This window comes from Peromyscus maniculatus, chromosome 8, assembly GCF_049852395.1.
Source record: "Peromyscus maniculatus bairdii isolate BWxNUB_F1_BW_parent chromosome 8, HU_Pman_BW_mat_3.1, whole genome shotgun sequence".
Classification (NCBI taxonomy): domain Eukaryota; kingdom Metazoa; phylum Chordata; class Mammalia; order Rodentia; family Cricetidae; genus Peromyscus; species Peromyscus maniculatus.
The window spans coordinates 35,637,648-35,662,391 of NC_134859.1; the positions used below are offsets into that span (position 1 = coordinate 35,637,648).

Below are 24,744 nucleotides of genomic sequence, written 5' to 3' on the forward strand. Positions count from 1 at the left end.
TTGGGGAATCTTGATTTAATTGTAAGGGGTTTACTTTGGCGTATTTAGGGTTTGCTTGATTGCTGGGGTTTTGTTGTGGTTGTGTGACGCTGAGGATTGAACCCGCCCCCTCCCCCGCCCCCACGCCATGTGTTAAACCTGTGCCCTTCCACTGAGCCACACCCCCAGCTCCAGAGGAATAGTAACATTACGTATCTTCATAGACTAAGTGTGGGTGACAAAATTAATTGTACGTTTCAAAATAGCTAATAGAGAAGATTCCACATGTTCTCAGCACAAAGGAGTGATGGATGTGTTCCCCGTCACCCTGATCATCATTACATAGAACACTGGCTGTCATACTGCCTCCTGACATGTGTAGTCATTATGTGTCAATTTACAAATGTTATCAATCTTCATAATGAGGATGGGGATGTAACTCAGTAAAAGTGTGTGCCCAAAACATATAAGACCCTGGAGTCAGGGCCAGGGAGATGGTTCAGCAGGTACAAACTCAGTTTGATCCCCGGGATCTGTACATGTGGTAGGAAAAAACTGTCTCCGGCAAGTTGTCCTCTGACCTCCACACGTGTGCCTTGGCATGTGCAGTGCCCCCCAACACACTAAAATTTTGTAAAGGTTTATTTTTATTCTCAATTATGTGCATGTGGTGGGGAGTTCCTGGACTTGGGTGCAGTACCTGAGGAAGCCAGAAGAGGAGAGTGGATGCAGTTGTGAGCCTCCTAATGTGGGTGCTGGAAACCAATCTTGGGTCCTAGGCAAGTATCATACACTCTCTCAACTGCTGAGCCATTTCTTCTGCCCAAAAAATAAATAATAAATTCTTAAAGACCCCATAGTCAACCCTTATATCACACACACACACACACACACACACACACACACACACACACACACACACACACAAAGAAAACGTGTTTTAAGAAAAAATAAATGAGAAAAGTAAGTAGATGCTCTGATACAGATAAGTAATTGGGAGAAAATAAGTTGGATTATGTGACAGAGACTCCCTAAGGGCAGGGTCCTTCAGGGGGTGAAACTGTACAGGGGGGAGTTCTAGGCAGAAGACCTGGGCCGTGCAAAGGTCCTGAGGTAGAGAACTACAGACAAGCTTGAGCAGAAGTCCTCTGTAGAGATGGGGTGAGGAGCGGCAGGTGGCAGTGGGACGTACTGAACCCCTCTTCACGACTACCTGTGAGGGTGACTAACTTCCCTTGTTCCCAGGAAGCCCATCACTGGTATACCTACACCGGTCACCCCAGTGCCCACTGAAATTCTCCTCGACTCCTGCGGCTCACAAGTTAAAGAGTGTGAGCCCCTTCCCCCGACCCAAAGGGCCCCCAGGAGTCCCAAGTCTAGCACCAGATGACCTGGAAGCAGGCTGAGCATGCTGAGTGGTCAGCCTCTTCCCTGTCTTTTCCTAAGCCCGCACCTACCACGATGCCTCCGGTTGCACACCTCACCTGCCTCTTTCTCATCTGCCCCTTTCTAGAACCATCTGAGCAGGACACAATGGGAGCTTGTGAGGAATTCTCATGAAAATCAAAGCTCATAGGAATGGCCTGGCCTTTTAAGTTATTAAAAAAAAAAAAACATAAAAATAAAAAGCCTTCCATTCTCTGACAGCAATAAATCCTGGCCTTCGTTAGGTTCGGAGGAGCGCAGGAGCCCATGTGTCAGTGATTACAGCTTTGGGGTGAATGAAGAGTTGAGGAATTTGGCATCTTTGGGGTGTGCTGGTTTATGTGCGCCTCTCTGGAGCCTGTTTTCCGACAGGAAATGGATCCCAGGGGACCATGGACCCTTTGGGGGGAGGGGGGATCATTGTGCTAGTACAGATACATCGAGATCCATGACCCCAAACCCATGACCACCACCACCCACGCCAACGTGGCAGTGTCCAGGTAGCATACACCTCAACCAGCTGGTATCATCATCCTTTCCTGGACCCAGGCCCTTGGACATCCATGGCATCTGCTATCATCACCTTTTACCTGGACCCAGGCCCTTGGACATCCATGGCATCTGGTATCATCACCCTTTGCCTGGACCCAGGCCCTTGGACATCCATATTGACCTGACTCAGCCTCTCTCTGCGAGTCAAAGACACCCATCTCTCCTCTCTGAGTTCTCCCCACCCTCCCCTTCCAGTCGAGACCCTCACCCCTGCTCCTCCCAACGAGTTCTCACGGCCTTGAGCCCCGCAGGAGGAAAGGGTCATGGACTCTCGGCAGCTGCTTGAGCCCGAGGAGGAGGAGGGAGGGAGGGGCTCTGCCCACCCTGAGAACCGCCTGCTGCCCGGGCTCTTGCTGCATTTTGTGCTGGCTGAGACCCGGAATCAATGAGGCTCAGAGATTTCTGTCATACAGCTGTCGAAGCCAGGAAGGCCAGGGTTCAGGGACCCACACGAGACCCAGGGAGGAAAGTGTCAGGAAAATGGGGAACAGGAAAGTCAGGTCCCCATTTATGACAAACATCTTCTACAACATCAATCCGAATTATTTTGTTAGGAACGCCACTCCCCACACTGTTGGGCTGAGCACAAGGTTGTCAACGGCACTTGACTACCCCTGTGTGAGACACCGACCTGACCACCATCACACCATTAAAGAGACACTGGGGCTCTCTGCTGTCAACCCAGAGTGCTGGCGGCTTCCACCAGAACAAGATCTATGCCCCGCCCAGGTGCCCCATGCACCTCTGATCAAAGCACTTACCCTAGTCCTACTACTGAGCTCTGGGTGCCACCCAAGTTGGTCCCTTTCACTCATGCTGTTTTCCTCTCTCCTTCCCCCTCCCTTTTTTTGAGATAGGGTCTCACATAGCCCAGGCTGGCCTCAAACTTCCTGTGTATCTGCGAATGGTCTTGAACTTCTGATTTTCCTACCTCCTCAATGCTGGGATTACCTGCTCCACCGTGCCTGGTTTATGTGGTGCTGACAATCAGACCAAAGCTTTGTGCATGCTAGACAAGCATTCTAACAACTCAGCTGCACCCCCAAACCCTTCCAGGCCCTTTGGCTGTGCTCTCTAGATGGGCTATTCCATGCTTTGCCTATGATTGTAGCATAAGTTACAGTCTGACAAGGAGGAGCTCAGGAGAGCAGGGTAGTGCAGGCTAGACCCCTGCTCCTGACTAGCTCTGACACTTGGACACAGCACCTTGCCTTTGGGCCTCAGTTTCCTTATCTGTAAATGAAGGCTGTCAAGGCTCATCATGAAGTGAGCTGCAGGCCTCCCCATCCAAACTCACTGGGCATGCTCCTCCACCAGAACTCTGGGGTCTCCAGATGGCTCTGGGGTCTCCAGGGGACATAGGGGGTTGTATTAAACAAGACTTGTGTGTCACCACTGTAAACAATGTGTCTGGAATTGCAAGACTCAGCCCGCAAAATGACAGGCATTTGGGATAGCTTCAGGAAGGTATGCCCCAAGGGCCTGGGGTCGGTCCAGGTCTCAGCACTGCCCATGGCATGTGGTCTCCTAATGAGATATTTAATCCATCAGCCTGAGAGCCATCCCTGGGCTACTTGCTTTTTGTGTGGTTTCTGGCATCTTTAAAAATAAATAAATAACAAATGTCAAGATGTGGTTATAAAGCGTATGGACTATTTGGATCATTTCCCCACAACAAGCATCTCTCTGGTGGGAGGGAGCCAGGCAGTGGCTGGAAGCACAGGCTCACGATCCAGTCAGCGTGGCTTCTCACATTCCTAGCTGTGTAACCCCACAAGGTCAGTTCATCTCTGTGGACATCAGTTTATCTGTCTGTAAAATGGACATCGATGAATAACAGCCTTTCTCATGGGTTTGGCTTGAGGTGCTCATGAGTTAATATCACGGAATTGAGATTGGCGCCAAGCTAACGTTTTATGAGTGATCCCGGCTTCATCTTGTTTATACTAAATATTATCAGGCTGCTGGGGCTGGCTGGTCCCATCCTTTCCTTTGGAGAAAGTGGCCGTGTCCACATCTAAGGTCTTTTGGAAATGAAAGGTCAGAGGTCAGCCACCCAGCCAGCCCCTCCTGATATGAACCCTATTCATGTATTACTAAACAGCGCAATGTGCAAGTGAGATCTCCAGTCTAGTCACTGGGGTGGTCAGGGACTGCCACCAGCCTGCACAACATCCCTAGTTCCAGACAGACATGAGGAGGCTGTGGCTTAAAACCCAGGACCTGTGGAATCTGTTTTCCAAACTCCTCAGAGATTTTCCAGCAAACAGGAGGGTGTGGCGGATGGTGGGAAATGAGTCTACAGAGACCTAAAAGCTTTGGAAAGAACTAATTTTGCAGAGGAAGAAGCCGGGATTTCAGTTCCCAGATGGCACTGGTGCCCATGGTGCCAGCTGAGACTGAGCTAGCCTGCTGGTCTGCCAGCCGGCAAATCTCCCTGGGAAGACCATGGCCCCAGCTCCACCTCAGGAGAACCTGCCACCATACACCTGCTCCACTCTTCCAAGGAGCAGGGCACTGTTAGGCCAAGCCTGAACCCAGCAGAGAGGAGATGCTCATGGCTGGAAAGGAGTTTACAGCTAGACTGGCCTGAGGCTCAGGAAACAAAATGACCTAGGGCTATGGAGGAGGGGGTGTTTGGTTGGTTTGGGTTTTTGTTTGGAGGTGTTCTGTTTGGAGGCTTTTGTTTTTGAGTTTTAGGTTTGGGGATCAGGGCATCAATGTGTAGCCTTAACTGCCCTGGAACTCACTTTGTAAACAAGGCTGGCTTTGAACTCATAGAGGCTGCTTATGCCTCCTGAGTGGTGATTAAAGGTGTGTATCACCACATCCAGCTAAGGCCATGTTTCAGGGACCTCCCTGTCCACTTCCCCCTCTCAGCCATGAGACTCTGATCTGGCTTGAGCCTGTACAGGCCTGTGTGTGCTGCCACATTCTCCATGAGTTCATATATGCCATCATCTCTGTTGCGTCTTGGAGTCTTTCACACCTGTGGCCCTGCAATCTTTCTGCCTCCTCTTCTGAAAATTTTCTGAGCCTTGAGGGGAGGCCTTTAATGAAGACATCCCATTTAGGACTGGGTGCTCCAAAGTCTCTCACTCTCTGCACATTGTCCAGTTGTGGGTCCTTAAGTTATTCCCTTCTGCAAGAAGGATCTTCTCTGATAAGGGATGAATGAAGCACTGATCTACAGGTATAGCAGTATGCCGTTAGGAGTCACTCTAGCGCTACATTCCTTTAGCAGAATAAGAGTAGGTTTTCCCTTAGGCCCATGACCTATGTAGTCTCGGGTTCTTGGCCACTTAAGCAGTGTCAGGTATGAGTTCCATCCCATAGAGTGGGCCTTAAATCCGTTTTTTTAAAAGTGAATGGTTACTCCCATAACATTTGTACCACTATGACAGCGGTGTCTCCCACAGGCAGGTCACCGTTGGAGATCACAGTGTTTGTAGTTTGGTGACATTATGATTGCCTTTCTCCTCCAGGAGTGTGAAGAGTGCCTTCCAAAATCATAAACACTAGTCAATAAGAGTAAAGTTTCTAGGCAGGCACCAGTTCACCTTCTCTGTGTTTGCTGACCTAAGTGTTACATCCAGCAATAGAGCATTACCACCAGAACTCCTGGTTTTTTGAGACAGGGCCTCCTTGACCTGGATCTCACCAGTTAGGCGGGCTGGCAAGAAAGCCCCAAGGAGCCACCTGTCTCCACCTCCCCTGCACTGGGATGATCAGTGCACATCACCACACCTAGCTCTTCCTGTGGTTGCTGAGTCACCAACACACCCAGCTTTTACGTAGGTTCTGATAACCCGACTCAGCTCCTCAGGCTTGCATGGCAAGCATTTTGCCACCTGAGCCAATCTCCCCAGGTCTTTTATTTTTTATTCTTTTGTAACTGCCTTGTTTCCCAAAGCATAATGTCCCCAAGGCTCATCCATGTGGCGGCGTGTGTCAGAACTTCCTTCCCGCTTAAGGCCCACCTCCTTCTGATATGGGCTACACATGCTTACTCACCCCAGAGAATGGGATGTGACTCAGCCGGAAGTTGTTCTACCTTCTGGCTATTGTGTCTGGGACCATCTCTTGGTTTCTCAGAGCCTCAGCCCCATCTGTAGAGAGAAAAGAGTAGAGAGAGAAGAAAGCCCATCATGGAACTGATAAACAGATTCAATAGATTCAATTAGAAAAACTACACAAAAGTCCCTGCCCCATGGGACTGGCAGGAGAGAGGATCAGGTCAGCACCGGAGGCTGAGTGGCCAGGGAGTGGCCCGATCACTGAGTCTCTGCACAGCCCAGCTAAATGAGTGGTTACCCTACCGGAGGCCATCGATAAGTCAGGTGCTGGTGAAAATGTCACTAGGGAAGGGAGAAGTAGGGAGATTTAGGGACTCAGGCTTGAGGGGAAGTGTGTCAGGGCTCAGGGTGCCCCTTTGGAGTTGGTAAATGGTGTGACTTCCCCAGACCAAGCAAAGATAAAATTTCTGTATTAGAAATCTCTGGCCGGGCGGTGGTGGTGCACGCCTTTAATCCCAGCACTCGGGAGGCAGAGCCAGGAGGATCTCTGTGAGTTCGAGGCCAGCCTGGACTACCAAGTGAGTCCCAGGAGAGGCGCAAAGCTACACAGAGAAACCCTGTCTCGAAAAACCAAAAAAAAAAAAAAAAAAAAAAGAAATCTCTGTATTATTCTCCCCTTTTGACTTGGGGGGTAGCTCAGTTGGTAGCGTGCCTGCCTGGTATCCACAAGGGCTCTCTCCTCACACCATATAAGCCAGATATAGTGGTGCATGCCCATAAATCCTAGCACTCAGAAGTTGGAGACAGAAAATAAGGAGTTCAAGGTCATCTTTAACTATATATCAAGTTCATGGGTATCCTGGGCTACCTTGAGATCCTATCTTTAAAATAAATAAATAAATAAATAAATAAATAAATAATAAATGAAAGTTTCCATTGTGTCTGCCCTGAAACTCCTGGAGTTAATGAATGTGGCCACAGGCATCCTGAACTATTCAGCCTTGATGTGGGCCCTGGATGGCATGTGTCACACCAGAAACCTCAGGACTCCTTAGAGCAAGCCTAGTCCTAGACTGTGCCACAGCTTTGGAAGGCTCGGCTTGTGCCTTCTGATGCCCAGGTTTGCAGATGGGCAGGGGTTAGGGACACGAAAGAGACCTCTGCCTCCCGTGGGGTTAGCTTTGCACGTCTTTCCTCGAGATAAGGGTTAGTGGCTGGAGTTGAGGCCCACGGTAAAGCACTTGTCTTAGCCTGTGTGGGGTCCTGAGCTGCAACCCAAAGCCAACAAAGGCAAGGCTGGACTTGAGCATGTGACCAGCACCTGGACCTGGCACCTGCCCACAAGGTGAGAGCTGCAGGGTCTCTGTGTGCCTGGGGGAAGCCGAAGAGCACACTTACATGAAGATCCCATGCCCAGGTGTGGCTGTGTCACCCATCTCCATGCAGTCGGGGAGAAACAAGGGCAGAAATCACTCCCCTCCTCGGCCCCTGTCTTTACCAAGCCAGATGGGCTTGTGTCTGCTTTAAGGCCTGGAGCTTGTTGCAAATTGTCACACCTGTCCAACCTAAGGTCTGCAGGACACCTGTGGCCCAGGATAACTCTGAACTTGGCACAACACGAGACCATAAACTTAAAGCATTGAAATTGGGGGGGGGGGGAGATCTTTTCTTTTTGGTAATTTGAGTGGGTGATTATTGAGCATAAACTCATAGATGACAGCATTGCATTGCAGTGTCAAAATGTTGGACATGCCTGGCTAACAGTTATATGAAGAGAATAAATGGGAGGAAATAAGAGAGGCCGAAGTTTCGCTACCCATCATGCCTCTCTTCGGCCTTCCCTCAGCCAACATCCCCTGGTCCCACCCCAGGCTGGGAACTGGAGACACAGAGCTGTGTGAGAGGCTGTGTGAGAGGCAGAGCAGAAGGGGCAGATGTGTGGAGACAGGAGGAGACAGAGAGAAATGAAGAAGCGGTTGGGAGCAGGGGAGGGAGGATACACCAAGAGGACCCTGAGGTACCATCTATCCAGACAGTTTCTTGGGTACTGGTGACGCCTTCACTCCGGTGAGGAGAAAGCGACTTCGGGTGCATGCTGCCTCCCCTTAAAGCTGAGCGTTCCAATATGAATCTTAGAATAAAGGGGAGACCCTGTTGGCCACAGGAATGAATCCCGCAAAAGCCTCCGGAACCTGGTTGTGACCAGCCTTGGAGTGTGTTCCCAAACAGCCCCCTTCTTCTCCAGTTAGGCCCTTTCATCTGCAAGTGACAGCCAGGGTGGCAGGCTGCGTCCCCACAGGCCCTGAATGCTTGGTGACATCCCAGCCTAGGCCTGCTGGGAGCTTTGCACAAAGGCCCTGGAGGCAGGGCCTGCCACCCTGCCCGGGCAGCTGCCCGCTCCACTCCTCTCTCCTGGGCCTGCTGCTGAACTGTGCCACCCAGGAGAGCCACCCGGACAAATCCATTCGTTCCGCCACCTCCACAAAAGCCAGTCTGGCCTAAGTTAACCTAAACAGGGAATTGTTTAATTGTGCCTAGCAGTGGCCATCAAAATGCCATGGTGCTGGTTCAGCCTCGGGTCTGGACATAGCTTGGGTTATTTCCCACTTGGGCCTCCTTTCCTGTGCCCCACAGCCAGCCTGCTGTGGCCTGGCAAGAGCCCCCAGTTTCTCTGTGGGAGAAAATTGGGTCTTCTGACGCTGCAGCAGAGAGACACGGCACTATGCATGCTGATGGGGTTCCGATCCCCACAAACTCTCTCTCCCTAAGAACAGACACATCCACGGAGGCCACCCAGGATGCTGAGAGGCCCCCAAACGCCCGGGTTTAATTACTCTGTGTGGCTGGTGCGCAGGTTCTCAGAGGCCAGCAGCTACACACAGGGCACAAGAAGGAGATAAAGATGAGAGTCTGGGTTACAGTAACTGGAGATGGTGAGGCATCCTCACGCAGAGGTCAAGGAGGCAGCTGGCCACACACCCGAGTACAGATGCCACAGGCATGGGCCTAGAGACACCCCATAAGCTTTCAATTCCATGCAGGTGCAAGTAGCCTTTTCTTGTGGTGGTACTGGACTTGGGACCTTACCAGACAAACACTTTAACATAGTTTGTCTGAAATTGCAACACAAACTCTGACCTCAAAGCCTGTGTCCTGAAGACCAGGCTCTTTGATAGAAGTCTTTGATAGAAGTTTCTGTCCTAAACACAGAGCTATGGGATGGAATGCGTTTGCCTTGTTTTGTGGTTGTTTTTTCTTTTTTCTTCTTTTTTTTGGGGGGGGGGGCGGGGGGAGGTTTCCGAGACAGGGTTTCTCTGTGTAGCTTTGGAGCCTATCCTGGATCTCGCTCTGTAGCCCAGACTGGCCTCGAACTCACAGAGATCCACCTGGCTCCGCCTCCTGAGTGCTGGGATTGAAGGTGTGCGCCACCACCACCCAGCTCTTCTTCTTCTTCTTCTTCTTCTTCTTTTTTTTTTTTTTTTTTTTTTTTTTTTTTTTTTTTTTTTTTTTTATAGCATCTCATGTAGTCCAGACTAGCCTCAAACTCAATGTGGCTGTGGGTAACTTTGAACTCCTGATCCTCCTGCACCCTCTTCCCAAATGCTGGATTGTAGGCCTTGGCCACCATGCCTGGTTTAGTCGGTGCTATGGATCAAGCCCAGGGCTTCATGCATGCTAGGCAAGCACTCTACCAACTGAGCAACAGTCTCAGCCCTTTGTGTCTTCAATCCTTAAGTTCCCTTCAGCCATTCTGACCTGAAACCCTCAGCCCATGAGTCTAGGAAGAAATTTATTCTCTCCTCACTCACTGCAAAGGTCTCATTATCCAACATGGCCCAATGGGACCCTTCTCATCCAGAAGAACATCCCTCCCTCCTTGTCTCTCAGAATCCTTCTCTCCTCCTGATTCAGAGCACCCCTTCACAAAAGCCAGAAGTACAGTCCGAGCCAGGGCCGGGGCTGCTTCTCTGCCCTGTCCTGACGCCTCTGTCTGGGATGTACCATGAGCGCCTGCTCAGTCAGGAAGAAGGGAAAAGGAAGCACATTGTATTGGTTACTTTCTTCATGCCTGACAGAAGCAACTCAAGGAAGGGCAGGCTTGTTTTGGCTCACAGTTTGGGGTACAGTCCATGACATCAAGAAAGATGTGGTGACCGGAATTTGAGGCGGCTGGTCACCCTGCATCCGCAGTCAGGGAACAGAGGGATGAACGCTGGCGCTCAGCTCACTTTCTCCTTTCTGTACAGTCTGGAATCCCAGCCCATGGGATGGTGCCGCTCACAGATAGGGAGAGTCTTCCTGCCTCAGCCAACTCCGTCTAGAAACTCCCTCGGTCAGGCTCAAAGTTTTAACACCCGAGTGGCTCCAGAGACTGTCAAATTGACAGCCAGCACTCACCGTCACATACACAAATTCTAATTCTGCCATGAACTGCTCTCCCTAGGCTAGACTTGATTAATGGCCAGGCTCTGCATCTCCCCTTGGTACTTCTGAGAATTCTGGAGTTTTGGGGCTGACTCTGCAGTAATGGCAATGCCTTGAAAGGCGGTCACACCCTGTCCCTCAGTGGCCTCCCAGCGCCATCATGGAACCTGCCATGCACTGAGCAGGCAAGGCAGACAGATACAAAATGCTGTGGTGAATAGTTCCATGTCAACTTGATACAAGCTAGAGTCACCCATCAGGGAGGAGGGAGCCTCAGTTGAGAAAATGCCTCCATAAGACTGAGCTATGGACAAGCTTATGGGACATTTTATTTCTTTGGGGAGGGGGGTGTTCCACACAGGGCTTCTCTGTATAGCCCTGGCTATCCTGAAACTCACTCTGTAGACCAGGCTGGCCTTGAACTTACAGAGATCCACCTGCTTCTGCCTCCCAAGTGCTGAGATTAAAAGTGTGTGCCACCACTGACTGATTTGGGGGTTTTCTTAATTAGTGACTGGTGAGAGAGAGCCCAGCCCATTGTGGGTGGTGCCACCCTGAGCTGATAGGTCCTGGGTTCAATAAGAAAGTAGGCTGAGAAAGTCATAAGGACCAAGCCGGTAAGGAGCACTCTTCCGTGGTCTCAGCATCAGCTCCCGCCTCCAGGGTCCTGCCCTGTTTGAGTTCCTGTCCTGACTTCCTTTAATGATGAACAGGGATGTGGAAGCATTGAGCCAAATAAACCCTTTCCTCTCCAGCCTGCTTTTGGTCATGATGTTTCATCATAGCAATAGTAACCCTAAGTAGGACAAATGTCACTTGCAAAATTCAACCAAGGGGCTAGAGACATGGCTCAGCAGTCAACAGGGCTTACTGCTTTTGTGGAGGATCAGAATTCAGCTACTGGTACCTACATCAGGCTGCTTTCAGCTGCCTATAACCCCAGGCTCCAGGGGATCCGATGTCCTCTCCTGGTCTCTGTAAGCTCTTGCACACATGTGTGCATATATTCACACAGACACACATATACACATAAATAAACATTTTTGATTTTGATTTTGTTTCAGGTTGGGTTTTCATTTGTTTTGTTTTGCTTTGTTCAAGACAAATTCTCACTATGTAGAACAGGTCAGCCTGGTCCTCGCAGAGATCCATCACCTCTGCCTCTAGAGTGCTGGAATTAAAGGTGCACAGCTCAGCTAAAAAAGAAAGAAAAGAAGCCAGGCAGTAGTGGCACACGCCTTTGATCCCAGCACTTGGGAGGCAGAGACAGGCAGATCTCTGTGAGTTCAAGGCCAACCTGGTCTACAGAGCGAGTTCCAGGACAGGGTGGTTATATAGAGAAACCTTGTCTCAAAAAGGAAAAAGAAAAAACAAAGGAAAGAAAGAAGAGAAGAATTAATTCATCAACAAATACATATAGCTTTCTGTCTATGCGGAGCAGTCAGACTTAAGGGAAGTGGACAGGAAGGCGGAGCCCCGTGCAGAGGGCCACGGGCGATGTTTGCAGTGTATTCTGTAAGCGCCTCAGACCCCACTGTCACACACCACCGAATGTGAGGACCTCAGATCAGGGCACAAGGCTGGCCTGTGACTTGGAGCCTTCTTTTGATATTCAGATCTTTCCGGCCTGGGGACTGACAAGGGTGGAGGGCAATATAAATTGAGAGAGGCTTCAACCCGTGGAAGGAGGCCTGGATGAGCAGAGAACACGCAGTGATATGCCTGTGGCCCACTCTAAAGCACACACGCGTGTGAGCAGCCCCCGGGGCTGAAGGATGGAGGCTCAAGTGAGCTGTGGAAAGAAGTGAAAGGGACATCGTGATGCCTGTGTGGTGCCTGTGATTGCCAAATTTATCCGGGAATATCCTGACCGTGACAGTATTCGTTTTTGGGGGGCTTTTGTGAGAAAACTCTCACCTTCAGCCTTGTCTTCCTCTCAAGTCTGCAGTTGGTCCCAGGAGTAACTCTTAGCTTGGAGAGGGCCTAGGGATGAGTACATGAATCGCAGAGTGGGTGAAGAGGGTGAAGCATGGCCTAGAAGAGCAAAGGCAGGGAGGGAGTGGCCGAGGGGGCGGGGTCGCTCCACCATCCCCTTCCACTGGTCTCAGGCAGGGTGCTCTGTGGGTATGGGTGAGTGGGCTTAGTCAGCTCCGCTGGTGTGGGGAGCTGGCAGCCAGAGGATATATGCATTTGCATGTATACACTGGCTTTCCTTCTCAATGAAGCCATCCTTGTTTTCCTGTCTAGGTCCCCCTGGACGGCGTGGCAAACCTGGACGCAGAGGTGACCCAGGTGAGTCCAGTTTTCTTAATTCCTAAGCCTTAGCTGAGAGACACACCGCGGACCCTGGGCCCAGCCAGAGGCGCCAACCACCTGCTTCCTGGTCCTGGGTCATGTCTTCCTTCTTAAATGCCAGCAACTACCTCTGGGCCACCATACCTCATATCGCCTTTTCTTGGCTTCTTGGCATCTACAATTCCCAAACTAGCCCTCTATGTCTCCCGCCTCCCTCTTCATCTGTCAGCGTTAGAAACTCAATTCCTGATCACCCATTCATAAACAGCCCCTCTGTGACAGCAGGCAGAAATCTTGCCAGCTCTCTGTCATGGGACCGCCACAGGACACAGGTCCCCTGTAGATCTCAGCGCCCTCCCAGACCCTGCTCATCCTACCTTCAGCAGAAACAAAGGTTTTCACCACCTTCCTCCAGGCAAACCCCAGGCTCCCCTGTCCCCCCTCCCCACACCTCCACCCCACCCCCACTGCCTTCATTGCATCCTAAATGAACTTACTCTGCAGGGTCCCTCATAGTTTGCCCTCTCCCCCGAAACCTTGACCACTGTTCCCCAAGAATCATCTACTCCTTCTGTCTCCCCTTCTCACATCTGTGACATCAAATTGGCCAAAGTAACTAATGGCAACATGGCTATAGCAAGACATGTCTTTGTCTTCCTTCCTTCTCTATACTTCTCCCTCCCTTCCTCCCTCTCTCCCTCCCTCCCTTCCTTCCTTCCTTCCTTCCTCCCTTCCTTCTGTCTCTCCCTCTTTTTCTTCCTCCCTCCCTCCTTTCTTTCTTAGTCATCAATCAGGAAAAAAAATCAGGGAACCAGAGAGATGACTTCAATGGCACCTGCTGCTCTTAGAAAGGACCGAAGTTTGGTTCCCAACACCTACACTGTATGGCTAAGAACCGCATGTCTCCAGCTTCAGGGGATCTAATGCCCTCTTCTGGCGTCTGTGGGTACTACACTCACATGTACATACCTTCACACACACACACACACACACACACACACACACACACACATTTTTAAACCAATTTAAACACTGACGTGCCCACATCCCCTTTGGTAATCATTTGTACTGGCTTGAGAATACAGGCCATGTGCTATGGGTGGATGTTAATAATCTCAGCTCAGCTGAATGCACTTGAGGCAATTATGTACATAAGAGAAACATTCAGAGCTGTGGGTGAGATTGGGGCAAAATCTGTGCGTCAGATGACACATTTGCTGCCTAAGGACTGGAGAGTTCTATTTTTAAGTGTGATAGATTGATTATGGATAGGCAGTTGGAGTTCATTCCCCCTGCATGTCTGAAGCTGCTTCAAGAAAGTGCTTCCTGGCTCTGTTTTCTGAGCTAATGATCCCATGAGCATGCATAAACAGCTGAGAGGGTACACAACTGCTCACTCCTCACTGCCTTTGTCTTTCTGGACCCTCACTGGGGGCCCCTCCCGACCCTGAGTATTTTCTGGCTCTCTCCAGCCAGTTTCCACACACACACACATTGCATACACGTCACTGACCTTGACAACTCAGTCTCCTCATTTGGGTTCCACTTGCCTCTCAGATGAGTCTGCCCTTGAACACAACATCACCCCGTCTCCTCCCCAGGGTTCCCCACCACAGGAAGGTAACATCCAGCCATTTGCTTCCTCTGCGGTGCCCCTGATCATTCCCTTCCCCTCTTCACTTTATCTCATACTTCTGCTGCCTTCTCTGTCCTCGGAGCCACAGCCTCCTATAGCTCACACCACCTACCCTGTCCCCCACATACAGCCTCCCTGTGGCTGTCCAGGGCCTTGTGACCTCTGAACCTTCAAGTCTTCCCCTGGTCCAGATGTGTTTTTCTCTACCTGAGCTCTTTTACTGTATGTTCATTTCTCTTTGTCCTCAAAACTCAAGCTCAGGTGGCTCCTCTAAGAAAGGATTCTGAGCCGGGCGGTGGTGGCACATGCCTTTAATGCCAGCACTTGGGAGGCAGAGGCAGGCAGATCTCTGTGAGTTTGAGGTCAGCTTGGTCTACAGTTCCAGGACAGCCTGGTCTTCAGAGTGGGTTCCAGGACGGCCAGGGCTACACAGAGAAACCCTGTCTCAAAAAAAACAAAAACAAAAAGAAAGAAAGAAAGAAAGAAAGAAAGAAAGAAAGAAAGAAAGAAAGAAAGAAAGAAAGAAAGCATTCTGTAACCCCATGGCTGGGGCTACACCCACCTCCAGCATCTGGCATGTAAATACATGCAAGGGCTAGTGAATGTACAATCATCTCTTAAACAACATCACAGACAGGGCACAGTTTTGAGGAGCCATGAGGCCAGAGGGCTCATGTAAATGAACGTTTCCTGTCCCAACTGCCTGGTGTCAAATAACCGACTCAGAGGCTGAATATGAATTATAAATGCTCAGCCAATAGCTCAGACTTGTTACTAGCTAACTCTTACATTTAAATTGACCCATTTCTAATAATCTATGTATTGCCACGTGACTCGTGGCTTTACCTGTCCTCTAGCATGTCTTGCTTCCTGGGTGGCTGGCTGGTGTCTCCTCCTCAACTCTCCTGACTCTGCCCTTCCTCCTCCCATCCTTCTCTCTGCATCAGGCTGTCTTGCCCAATCTCTTCTTGCCCTGCTCTGAGCCAATCAGGTTTTTTTTATTAACAATGAGCATAATCCACAACATTTCTCCCTTTTTGTCTAATTAAAAAAGGTTTTATACTTAACATAGTAAAATTATATACAACAAAAACAGTTATTAAGTAATAATTACAGTAATAATATCTAATCCATTTGTGTTTGGCAAAATTAGAGAAAATACTTAATTATCTATCTTGTCTTGGTGAGTCTAAAGTTTTATATCTAATTTACTTTCTATTATAACTAAGGAAAACTGTAATTATAACTATTTAGTCCTTAACTCCATCAAAGAACCCAGAAGGATAAAATGTTACCTAATGACAAGGACATCAGGCTGCCTGGACAGTCACCCAAAGTTTCTCTGCAATGTTAGGGCATCCAGTTCTGGCCTACAGGCCCAGCATATCTGACAGACTTTCTTATGAAGCAGGGAATTCTGAAAGACTGTCCTACCTTGTCTTGGCAAAGTTTGTCAATCACCTTTCTTGTGTCCTGCTGGTCCAGTTTGGACAGTATAATGTTAGCAATTGAGGCAAGGGCAGTTTCTTTGCCCACATGGCTAGCTTTTGCCACAAAGAAATCAAACTGGAGTTTTTTCAATGCCCATCATCTTCTCTGAAGTAGATTGGTGCTGCCAGGAGCAGATGTGTCTCACTATGAAAGGACTTGGATTATTAAACATATTAAATGCCATATTTTATAGGTCTTTGAAGTGTTTGAAGACTATCCATCTACCCAAATATATCTGTATATGACCTTGAAAACATACTATTTTGTCTATTTTAGATGACTGTTAATCTGTATTTCTTAAGTATACATTACATTTTTTAAATGAGCTGCATAGGCACAATACCCCAGAGTAGAAATATATATATACAGTATAACAAAATTAACTTTAAATATGTTCAATAAACCAAAATCCATACCAATGCAAAATATTTAAGATTAGTAATTGTTTTTTAATTAAAGTAGATTCAATAATCTACCCTTTTACTCTACCATTTCTATGTCCCCCCTTTTTTCTTTTTAGAATGAGATCCCTGAATCTAATCTCTTTTGTTCAGCTTTTTTCCTGACCATTACCAATAACAACTTGTAACCAACCTCCCTTATATGATAATAAATATCCTTAAACCATTTTTGGGAGGATGTGGGTGTAGTTCTCTAAGCTACTTCCTGTTTATTGGGGGCACTTGTAATTTTGGGGGGACCCTGAGAAAATTTAGGATAATTGTTAGGTCTTGGCTGTAGTAATCTGTGAGGCTGGATCATCTCAATCAGCAGCCTGGAAGCTGTTCTGGATGCTGGATCGCCTGATCCATCTCTTTTTATTGGTGTGGTCCCCTTTCAGAAAATATATAAACTTTTAAAGGCAACATACATATCTGTATTAGTACAAATATAGACTGTATTTAAGTCTATATGCACTGTATATAAGTCAGCCAAAGATGATTTTTTGTTTTATGTTTGAGCAGGTAAAACACACATCATGTGTCTTGTAGTTCTTTTAGGTTTATTTCTTTATGTTTATACCCAGATTTTTGTCAGGGATTCTTTCTCAATCAAACCTGATTTTGCTTAATCCAGAATGAATACTTAGCCTCTCTTTTCCTGTGAAAATAAAAGCATAACCTCTCCCCCAAAGTAACATATCTTTTGACTTACATTTTGAAGCCAAGTTGTTTTTAAAATATATAGGTTGGTTTAATCCAATGTCTCTTAGCAGCCAAAAAAAAATTCAAAGACAACACAATAATATACAGGATTCAGACTTTCTGTGTATTTCCCATCCTAACAAGGCTTATTTCTTTTATATTACTTTACTCCCTTCTTAAGGACTTTACTTTATAATTTTAAAACTATATTTTTTAAATCTAAGACTATCTATACTCTTCCTCTTCTCTCTCCCAAGTCTATGCACATTTTCAAACACACTGTGACTCATATAGAGGCTCTTTTTGTCTGAATCTGCCCTTACTGTGTGTTTATAACCTTTTCTGTCTGCATGAGGAAAAAAAAAAAATGCCGTGGCACACACCTTTAATCCCAGCACTTGGGAGGCAGAGGCAGGCAGATCTTTGTGAGTTCGAGGCTATCCTGGTCTACAGAGTGAGTTCCAGGACAGGCACCAAAACTACACAGAGAAACCCCGTCTCAAAAAACCAAAAAACAAAACTGCTGTGTAACTTAAATCATGGCATGTTGGCAGCTAGCTCCTCCCCCTCAGTTCCCTGAGGCCAGTCTTACAGTAGAGGAATGTTTACTGCCAGCTCTAGGGGCCATGTTTACCATTCCAACTCTGGGAAGTTTCTGGGTCCATGCTGCCACCAAGTAGCATGCCACCTGCTGCTCGTAAACACCATAGCAGGGCCTCTGAAAAGAGCTGCCCATTTTTGCCACTAGCACAGAGCCAGAAAGACATCTCTTAAAGGAGCTGTGCCTCTGCTCGCTACCAGCTAACAGAGCCCACCCCAGAAAATGCCGCTACCAAGAAGCCATGCTTGACTCCATTCTTGTGTGTCTGGAATCCTTTTAGAAGCTCTCTCAGGTTTTATGTGGAAATTTCAGCCACACATTGGAATGCCGTATATAGGCAGATGTTTCCTGTCCTGACCGCCCCAATCCCAAATAACCTCAGAGGCTGAATATGAATTATAAATGCTCAGCCAATAGCTCAGACTTGTTACTAGCTAACTCTTACATTTAAATTGACCCATTTCTAATAATCTATGTATTGCCACATGGCTCATGGCTTTACCTGTCCTCTAGCATGTCTTGCTTCCTGGGTGGCTGGCTGGTGTCTCCTCCTCAACTCTCCTGACTCTGCCCTTCCTCCTCCCATCCTTCTCTCTGCATCAGGCTGTCTCACCTAATCTCTTCTTGCCCTGCTCTCAGCCAATCAGTTTTTCATTGACAATGAGCATAATCCACAACACCCCCCACCCCCGCCGCCAACAAAAGGACCCTGGGCTGGCTGGGCCCAACAAAAGCCAGCACAGATTCAATGGATGTTCCACTCTTCTCCTGGGAGCTGGATCTGGATTTCTTTTTCTTTTACAGAAGCCCTCCCATAAGTTCCCAGAATTCACTGGGAGCAAATGCCCTTCATTTTTCTCTGAGTGCCTGACTCTCAGAAGCTGAAGGGGGTTTGTGTTGAACTCTGGGAGCTAGCTCCCTTTGTTCTGCCTTGTGTGTCATGGCCCACTGCATGCCTGCCTGGCACCCGCCTCAGCCTTCGGTTCTTGTTTTCTTCCTACAAAGGTTTCCTTGTCTTTCACTGTCTACTCGCTGACATCATCTTTGGAAGGAGATGAGAAGCTCTGTCACCTTTTTCAGGACAAAATATAATGTGCCTCAGTTCACCCGAAAGACCGTGACAGGGGCTGGGGAGACGGCTCAGTCAGTAACGCACCAGCAGCTCAAGCATGAGGAGCCAAACTTGATGCCCAGCACCCTCGTAAAATGCCATGGTGGCCTGCATTTGTAATCCGGGGCTGAGGAGACAGAAATAAGCAGATAAATCCCTGATACTGGCTGGCCAGCCTTGCAGAATTGGACACACACACACACCAATGAAAAGACCCTGTTTCTAAAACACTATGGATGTTGACTGAGAAATGACACTTGAGGCTGACGTCAACATCCACATGCATGCACACATGTGCACCAGCACACATATGAACACATACACACAAAAACCAGATACAGATCTAAAATGACATTTCTCAAAAGAAGACACACAAATGGCCGGCAGCAGTTGGGTGGGGTAGGGATGTTATCCCAGCACTGGAGGGACTGAAGCAGAATCATCCTAAACTCAAGGCCAAATAGTGAGTTCCAGGTCGGTCTATCTCAAAAGAAGAGGACTGGCCCCATGGGGGGGAGGGGAGGGCTTAACAAAAGAAAAAATGTCCAACAGGGGGCAATGTTCTCACCACTAACCATCAGGTCAGTGCAAATCAGAACTGTCAGGAGCATCACCTTGCCCCACGGGAACAGCTGTCACCAAAGGACTGAAGACAGCATGTGCGGGTGCAGAGAGCGAATCTCCGCCCACTCTTAGTGGAAGTGCCATAGTGGAAATCGATATGGAGTTTCCTCAAAGGGGTGTATGACCCAATGACACCAGCTTCGCGTACATATACAGAAGAAAGGAAGTCCCTGTGGGGGAGGGACACCTGCACACCCCTGCTTATCGTAGCAGCTGAGAAGCATGGACAACCTAGAGTCTGTGCACACATCTGCAGCTCTGTGCTGGGTCCTTCAGAATCCTCCATTTCACAGGATCCCCAGAGGACTGCCAGATGAGAATATGTTCTTGGCCCCAATTTGCAGAATAAGAAACAAGGCTGCAAGGAAAACAGTGGCCTGTCTAAGGTCGGCCACTAATCAAGGCAATACCTCCCCCTCTGCATCCCTCATGTGAGGTGTTTCTCCCGGTCAGAGCCAGTGAGAGCCACACAGAGCTGCTGTCCCTCTCCGGTTGACTTTGGATGAGCCTGGTGTTTATTTCTAGATAGTGTCACACACAGGCACACACTGACATTGTCACCTTCCGTTATGGAAGGCAGGCCTCTTCCTGTGCCCCTGAGAGAAAGGCTCTTTCGGAGTGCTGGGACAGGAGCGACCTGGAATGTTATCCTACCACAGACGCCCCCTGCCCTCCGTGGGACCAGTCCCTAAGTCTCTCCCAATCAAAGCCTTTTCCCAGACAGCATCCTCCCGGCCCTTGGGTGTCCACAGGTCCATCTGGTCCAAATAGAATGGAGTTCTCACCTGCCCCTGCTTAGTTTGCAACTGGGAAACCCAGCCCTGTGTGTGGTATAATTGCCTGGGCCAACCTCCCTCCCCAGGCAAGCCTGTGTGACACTGAATTCCAGAGATGAGATTTTTGTACCTGAGGTTCCCATTTCAGCCAAAAGGCTGGAAGCCTCTCTAGAATGCCATTTAAGTAAGAGCACCTTCGCTCTGTGGTCCAGCCAGGCTCAAGGCCATTGGTTCTTCAGTGTGAAATTATACAGTGGAAAACTGACAGCTGTTCTTCTTTTTCCCGAGGTCTGTGTGCATATGTGTGCAGGTGTGTGGTGTGTATCATGCACACACTTGCATGTATGTGAGAGGGAGTATGCTCTAACTCCAGCCTGTGCTCTTTCCCCTGTGCTAGGGCTATTCCAGTTGCTTCACATGGATGTGTGTACACACGTGGGTGCACACTTGCACAAGCACACACACACACACACACACACACACACACAATCTTCTTCAGTACTCCCCAACTTCCAGAAAGGCAGACCCGGGTACTCGCCACATTCACAGATGCGAGTTCTCATCCCACTCTCCCGCTCATCAGCCCACACTGCCTCTGCGTTTGCCTCAGCCTTAGTCCATCGACACACAAACTCGGTTTACAAACCCTGGGTCACTCTCGTCCCTAGAGAATCCTGAGAAACATAGCAGAAGGTTCTTGAGCTCATGCAAGGAAGGATTTGGTGTCTAAGGGTGTAGATCCTGGCCCCGGCACCACACTGGAGCTAGCGAGTAAGTGAGCAAGGCAGAAAACCCGTTGAGACCAAGGAGAGCAGGAAATGGGCAGACGAGGAGCAGAGTCTAGGACAACAAGAACAGTTGTGGGGCCTGGGAACAGGGACAGTGACTCTAGCAACCCTCAGGCCACAGGGACAGCCACCACCTCCACTGTGATGGTGCCTCCACTGTGGGCCAGGCCCTGCCGAGCTGGCAGAAATCCTCTGCAGGAAGATCAAACATACCTTTGGGAGACATTAGGGAAGTGCCTGACCTCGGAGGAGCCCAAAGCTCCAGATGGACAGAGTGGGCTCCCAGACCCACCACCCACCTGTCAGCGCCAAACAAGCAGCTCACCCACCCAGGCAGTCAGTCCCTCCTACCCCGCCCCCCCACAAGGTGTGGGTGAGCATGGCTCCCAGATTGGGAAGCCCTGGCAGGCCACAGCCACTCTGTAGACAGTCCTGAGACTCAGCAAACCCCCTACTTCCTCAGGCCAAGTCATCTGGCTCGCATTTTAATTGCTCCCACATTCTGGGGATTAGAACATATGTTTGAAAGCTGTGCGCCCAAGGGTCAGAGAGCAAAACGCGTTGTGGAGCCAGGCTGGGGGGGGGGGCGGGGGACGACACACCATGTGGTCTACTGGGGGACCTGAACCAGCCTCACTTTCTAAGAAGGGACCCCTGGGTGACCTAAGCCACGCCCCCTCCCAAGCCATCTCTCTTGAGTTACCCACTTGCTGCAGACCACGGAATCTGCCTGCAGAAGCTGTGCTGAGCCTTTAAACTCCGTAAGAAAGTCAAGCGCGAAGGCTTCAGGAGGGGCGCTGGCCCCACAGGCAGCTCCTGCCCTTCTTGCCCTTGTCTCCTTAGTGCCTGTTTATTAGTGTGTGTACCAGCCAGGCCCTGAGCCGGGTGGGCATCAGTAGCTGTCGGATGTCAGTCACTCCAGGAAAGGCAAAGGAGAAAGCTGGCCTTAATTGGAGCGGGTCAGTGCCTCCAGGAAGCTGAGGGGCATGATTGGAGGACGGACCCAGGGGCAGGCACATGGACAGGTGCCGACAGGCATGTTCGTCTAGTCTCAAGATGATCAGCGAGTCTTTCCGGTGGCTTTTGTCTTCTTTGGAAGACCGGAAGCAAAGTCATTCATTAGGTTCAGAATTTATGTTGTCCACACCCTGCTAGGCTCCAGTCCAGATTTAGGGAAAACACAGCTTCTGTTACCATTGGTGGGAATATTAAAACATCCAGTCAACAATCTTGACCATCTCTCCTGCCTTCATGGAGATCCTCTCCCACTATCATCAGTCAGAAAGTCCTGTCTCTCCTTTTGTCAAGCATCTCCAGGCTCTCGCGCCTTCCTAACACCACTGCCGGGGACCTGCCAGGAATACCGGCAAGGCACTCGAGTGTCTGTTCTGGCCTTTCTTGCAGCCTTCATCCATGTTGACTCTCCAGTGCCCGCCCTGCCCCCTGCCACTGCCCACAGCATCAAGCCCTCCTCTCTCCATAACATGGAAACAGACCTTGTACTTGGCTGGGCCTCCCTCCCCTGCTCCGTTTCCATCTCAGGAAAAGCCCGGGATTTGGAAGCATGTTTCAGACTTTTCCATCTCTGCTTCTCTCCATCCTGCTCCTGCCTTGCTCTGATAATTCATTCTGTCTCCCCCTCTAGACCGAGTTGAGCCCCCCTCCCAAGCAGGCCAGGCCAGGATAGGCCCCCTATTTTTGATTTGTTTGTTTTTTGTTTTGTTTTGTTCTTTTCTAAGTGTGTGTTGAAGGAACACTCCCCTAGGCTCTTCACACTTGCCCTCACTGATGAGTCTCCTTCCCTACCCACAAGGCTCCCGGCTCACCATTGGCCATGCAGACTGTCAGGGGCTGCCTCATCCCACAGGGTAGGGTCTGAGGTGTGATGGAAACAGAGGAGGTACAGGTTTGGTGGAAGCATGCATCTGTGGGAGGTACATTGCTTTGGGGGACTGAGAGGCCATCTTCCAGGATGCCCTGCCCCTTAGCTGACATTAGCCTTTGTACCCATGGGACCCGTCAATGCCAAAGTCCCTTATGTGGAATGACTTTATATTTTCGTATAACCTACCCACATCCTCACAGATACACTAAATCATCTCTAAGTGCCTGATACAATGTAAACGAGATGCAAATTGTTGTTATACTCAGAATAATGACAATGGTCTGTTAAATACAAGCACAATTTTTTCAAGTATTGTGTGTATGTTTGTGTATTTGAGTGTAGGTATGCGTGTGTGTGTGTGTGTGTGTGTGTGTGTATGTGTGTGCACATATATGTTCAGAGGCCAGAGTCAGCCTCCATTTTCTTCTGTTGGCAAGCCTCATCACAGCAACTACCACAATTTCTAGACTGTTCCTTCAACCTCCTCATGCACCTCTAACCCCAGAACTGTGCTGTGGTGATCCACCCCACCTCTGCCCAGCCATACATGTCACATGCCTTTACCCCCATCCTTCCCTCTACCCAAAATGTTTTTTCCTCTTTATCTCTCTTCTCCCTGTTAAAACCCAAAAACCTGCTCATCGGACAAGCAAGATCTAATTCACTTTTAGCTTTCCAGAGTGGAACACAAATAAGTGCCAACCAGCCTCAAACGATGAACACATGAACCCATGCATGTGGGAACCATCAATGCCTCCCACGTGGCCACCCAGGCCCCTCCAAGGATGAAAGTATCTCTTCTTGGTTCTGTGACTGACCCTTGCTTACAAGGCCGTTGTGGGCAATACTGTGACCCCATGGCGGCCTTGAGCTGATGCGCTGGGCTGTGGCCAGGGGTGTGCTGAGGACAGGGCGGGAACCCTTCCATGCTGACAGCGGCTCTCCTGCTTGTGTCTTGCAGGTCCTCCAGTAAGTGTCTCGGACTTTGTGCTGTTTTCCAGAAAGATAAGACATTTATTTGGTTCTCTCTATGAAATCAACTCCCAGGGACTCAGCTTTTGGTTAGAGAAATGTGTGGTTTAAAAAACAAAGAAAATGGCCGGGATGTAGCTCAATTGGTAGAGTGCTTGCCTGGCATGTACAAGCCCTGGGTTTGATCCCCAGCACCACATAAAACACTGTGTGGTGCCGGGTGTGGTGGCGCACATCTTTAATCCCAGCACTTGGGAGGCAGAGGCAAGCAGAGCTCTGTGAGTTCAAGGCCAGCCTGGTCTACAAAGTAAGTTCCAGGAAAGTCAGAAAAGTCGGGGCTTTTACACAAAGAAACCCCATCTAAAAAAAAAAAAAAAAAAAAAGTCAGCCCTGTGTAGTAATACACACCTATAATTCCAGCATTTGGGAACTGAAGGCAGGAAGATCTTGGCTATCCTTGGCTACATAGGGAGATTGAGGCCAGCTTGGGTTACATGAGAACCTATCTCAGAAATAAACAAGCAAAAAAGGATCCATCCCAGGCAGAGGCCGAATCAGTTCTTAAACAGTAGAAGAAATCCCTGAGCTTGCCTTGCCTGGTAGAACATTCTAGACCGGCTTCTTTTCAAGAGAGCTCACACGAACCTAGCAACTCCTCCCCAAATCACAGGTTCAACTTTGTGCACAAAAATGCTAAGCGCTAGCTCATCTCTCCGAAGTGTTCTGTGGCTGCTGAAATTGTAGCGCCAAGACAGTGCTGGGCTTGAGCACTGGATCCTGGGGTTTATTTTTCTTCTTATCCAGCATGTCTTGCTCCCAGCTGGGACTTGGTGAGCCTGGCTGGCTGGCGGAGGTAAAAATGTCACTTCATTTAAAGAGGGTGTGAAGGGAAGCCCGGAGTTTGCCTTGGCCAGAGGCTGCTTTAATGGCAGAGACTCCGTGGCCCTGGGAATCCCACTTTCTCCTGGTTATGGATGTATCTGCCTTTGATTCCTCTTGGCGGGTTCTCAGGGCCAGATAAAC

At 49.2% G+C, this 24,744-nt stretch overlaps 1 protein-coding gene across 1 annotated transcript in view; it reads left to right on the forward strand.

The window, feature by feature from the left end:
- Window positions 1-24,744, forward strand: part of Col23a1 (collagen type XXIII alpha 1 chain) — a 304,909-nt gene that overhangs the window by 226,293 nt on the left and 53,872 nt on the right. Inside the window, exons 3-4 of the mRNA XM_016009602.3 lie at window positions 12,645-12,689; window positions 23,711-23,718. Coding sequence (XP_015865088.1) covers window positions 12,645-12,689; window positions 23,711-23,718 — 53 coding nt within the window. The remainder of the gene's footprint in view (window positions 1-12,644; window positions 12,690-23,710; window positions 23,719-24,744) is intronic.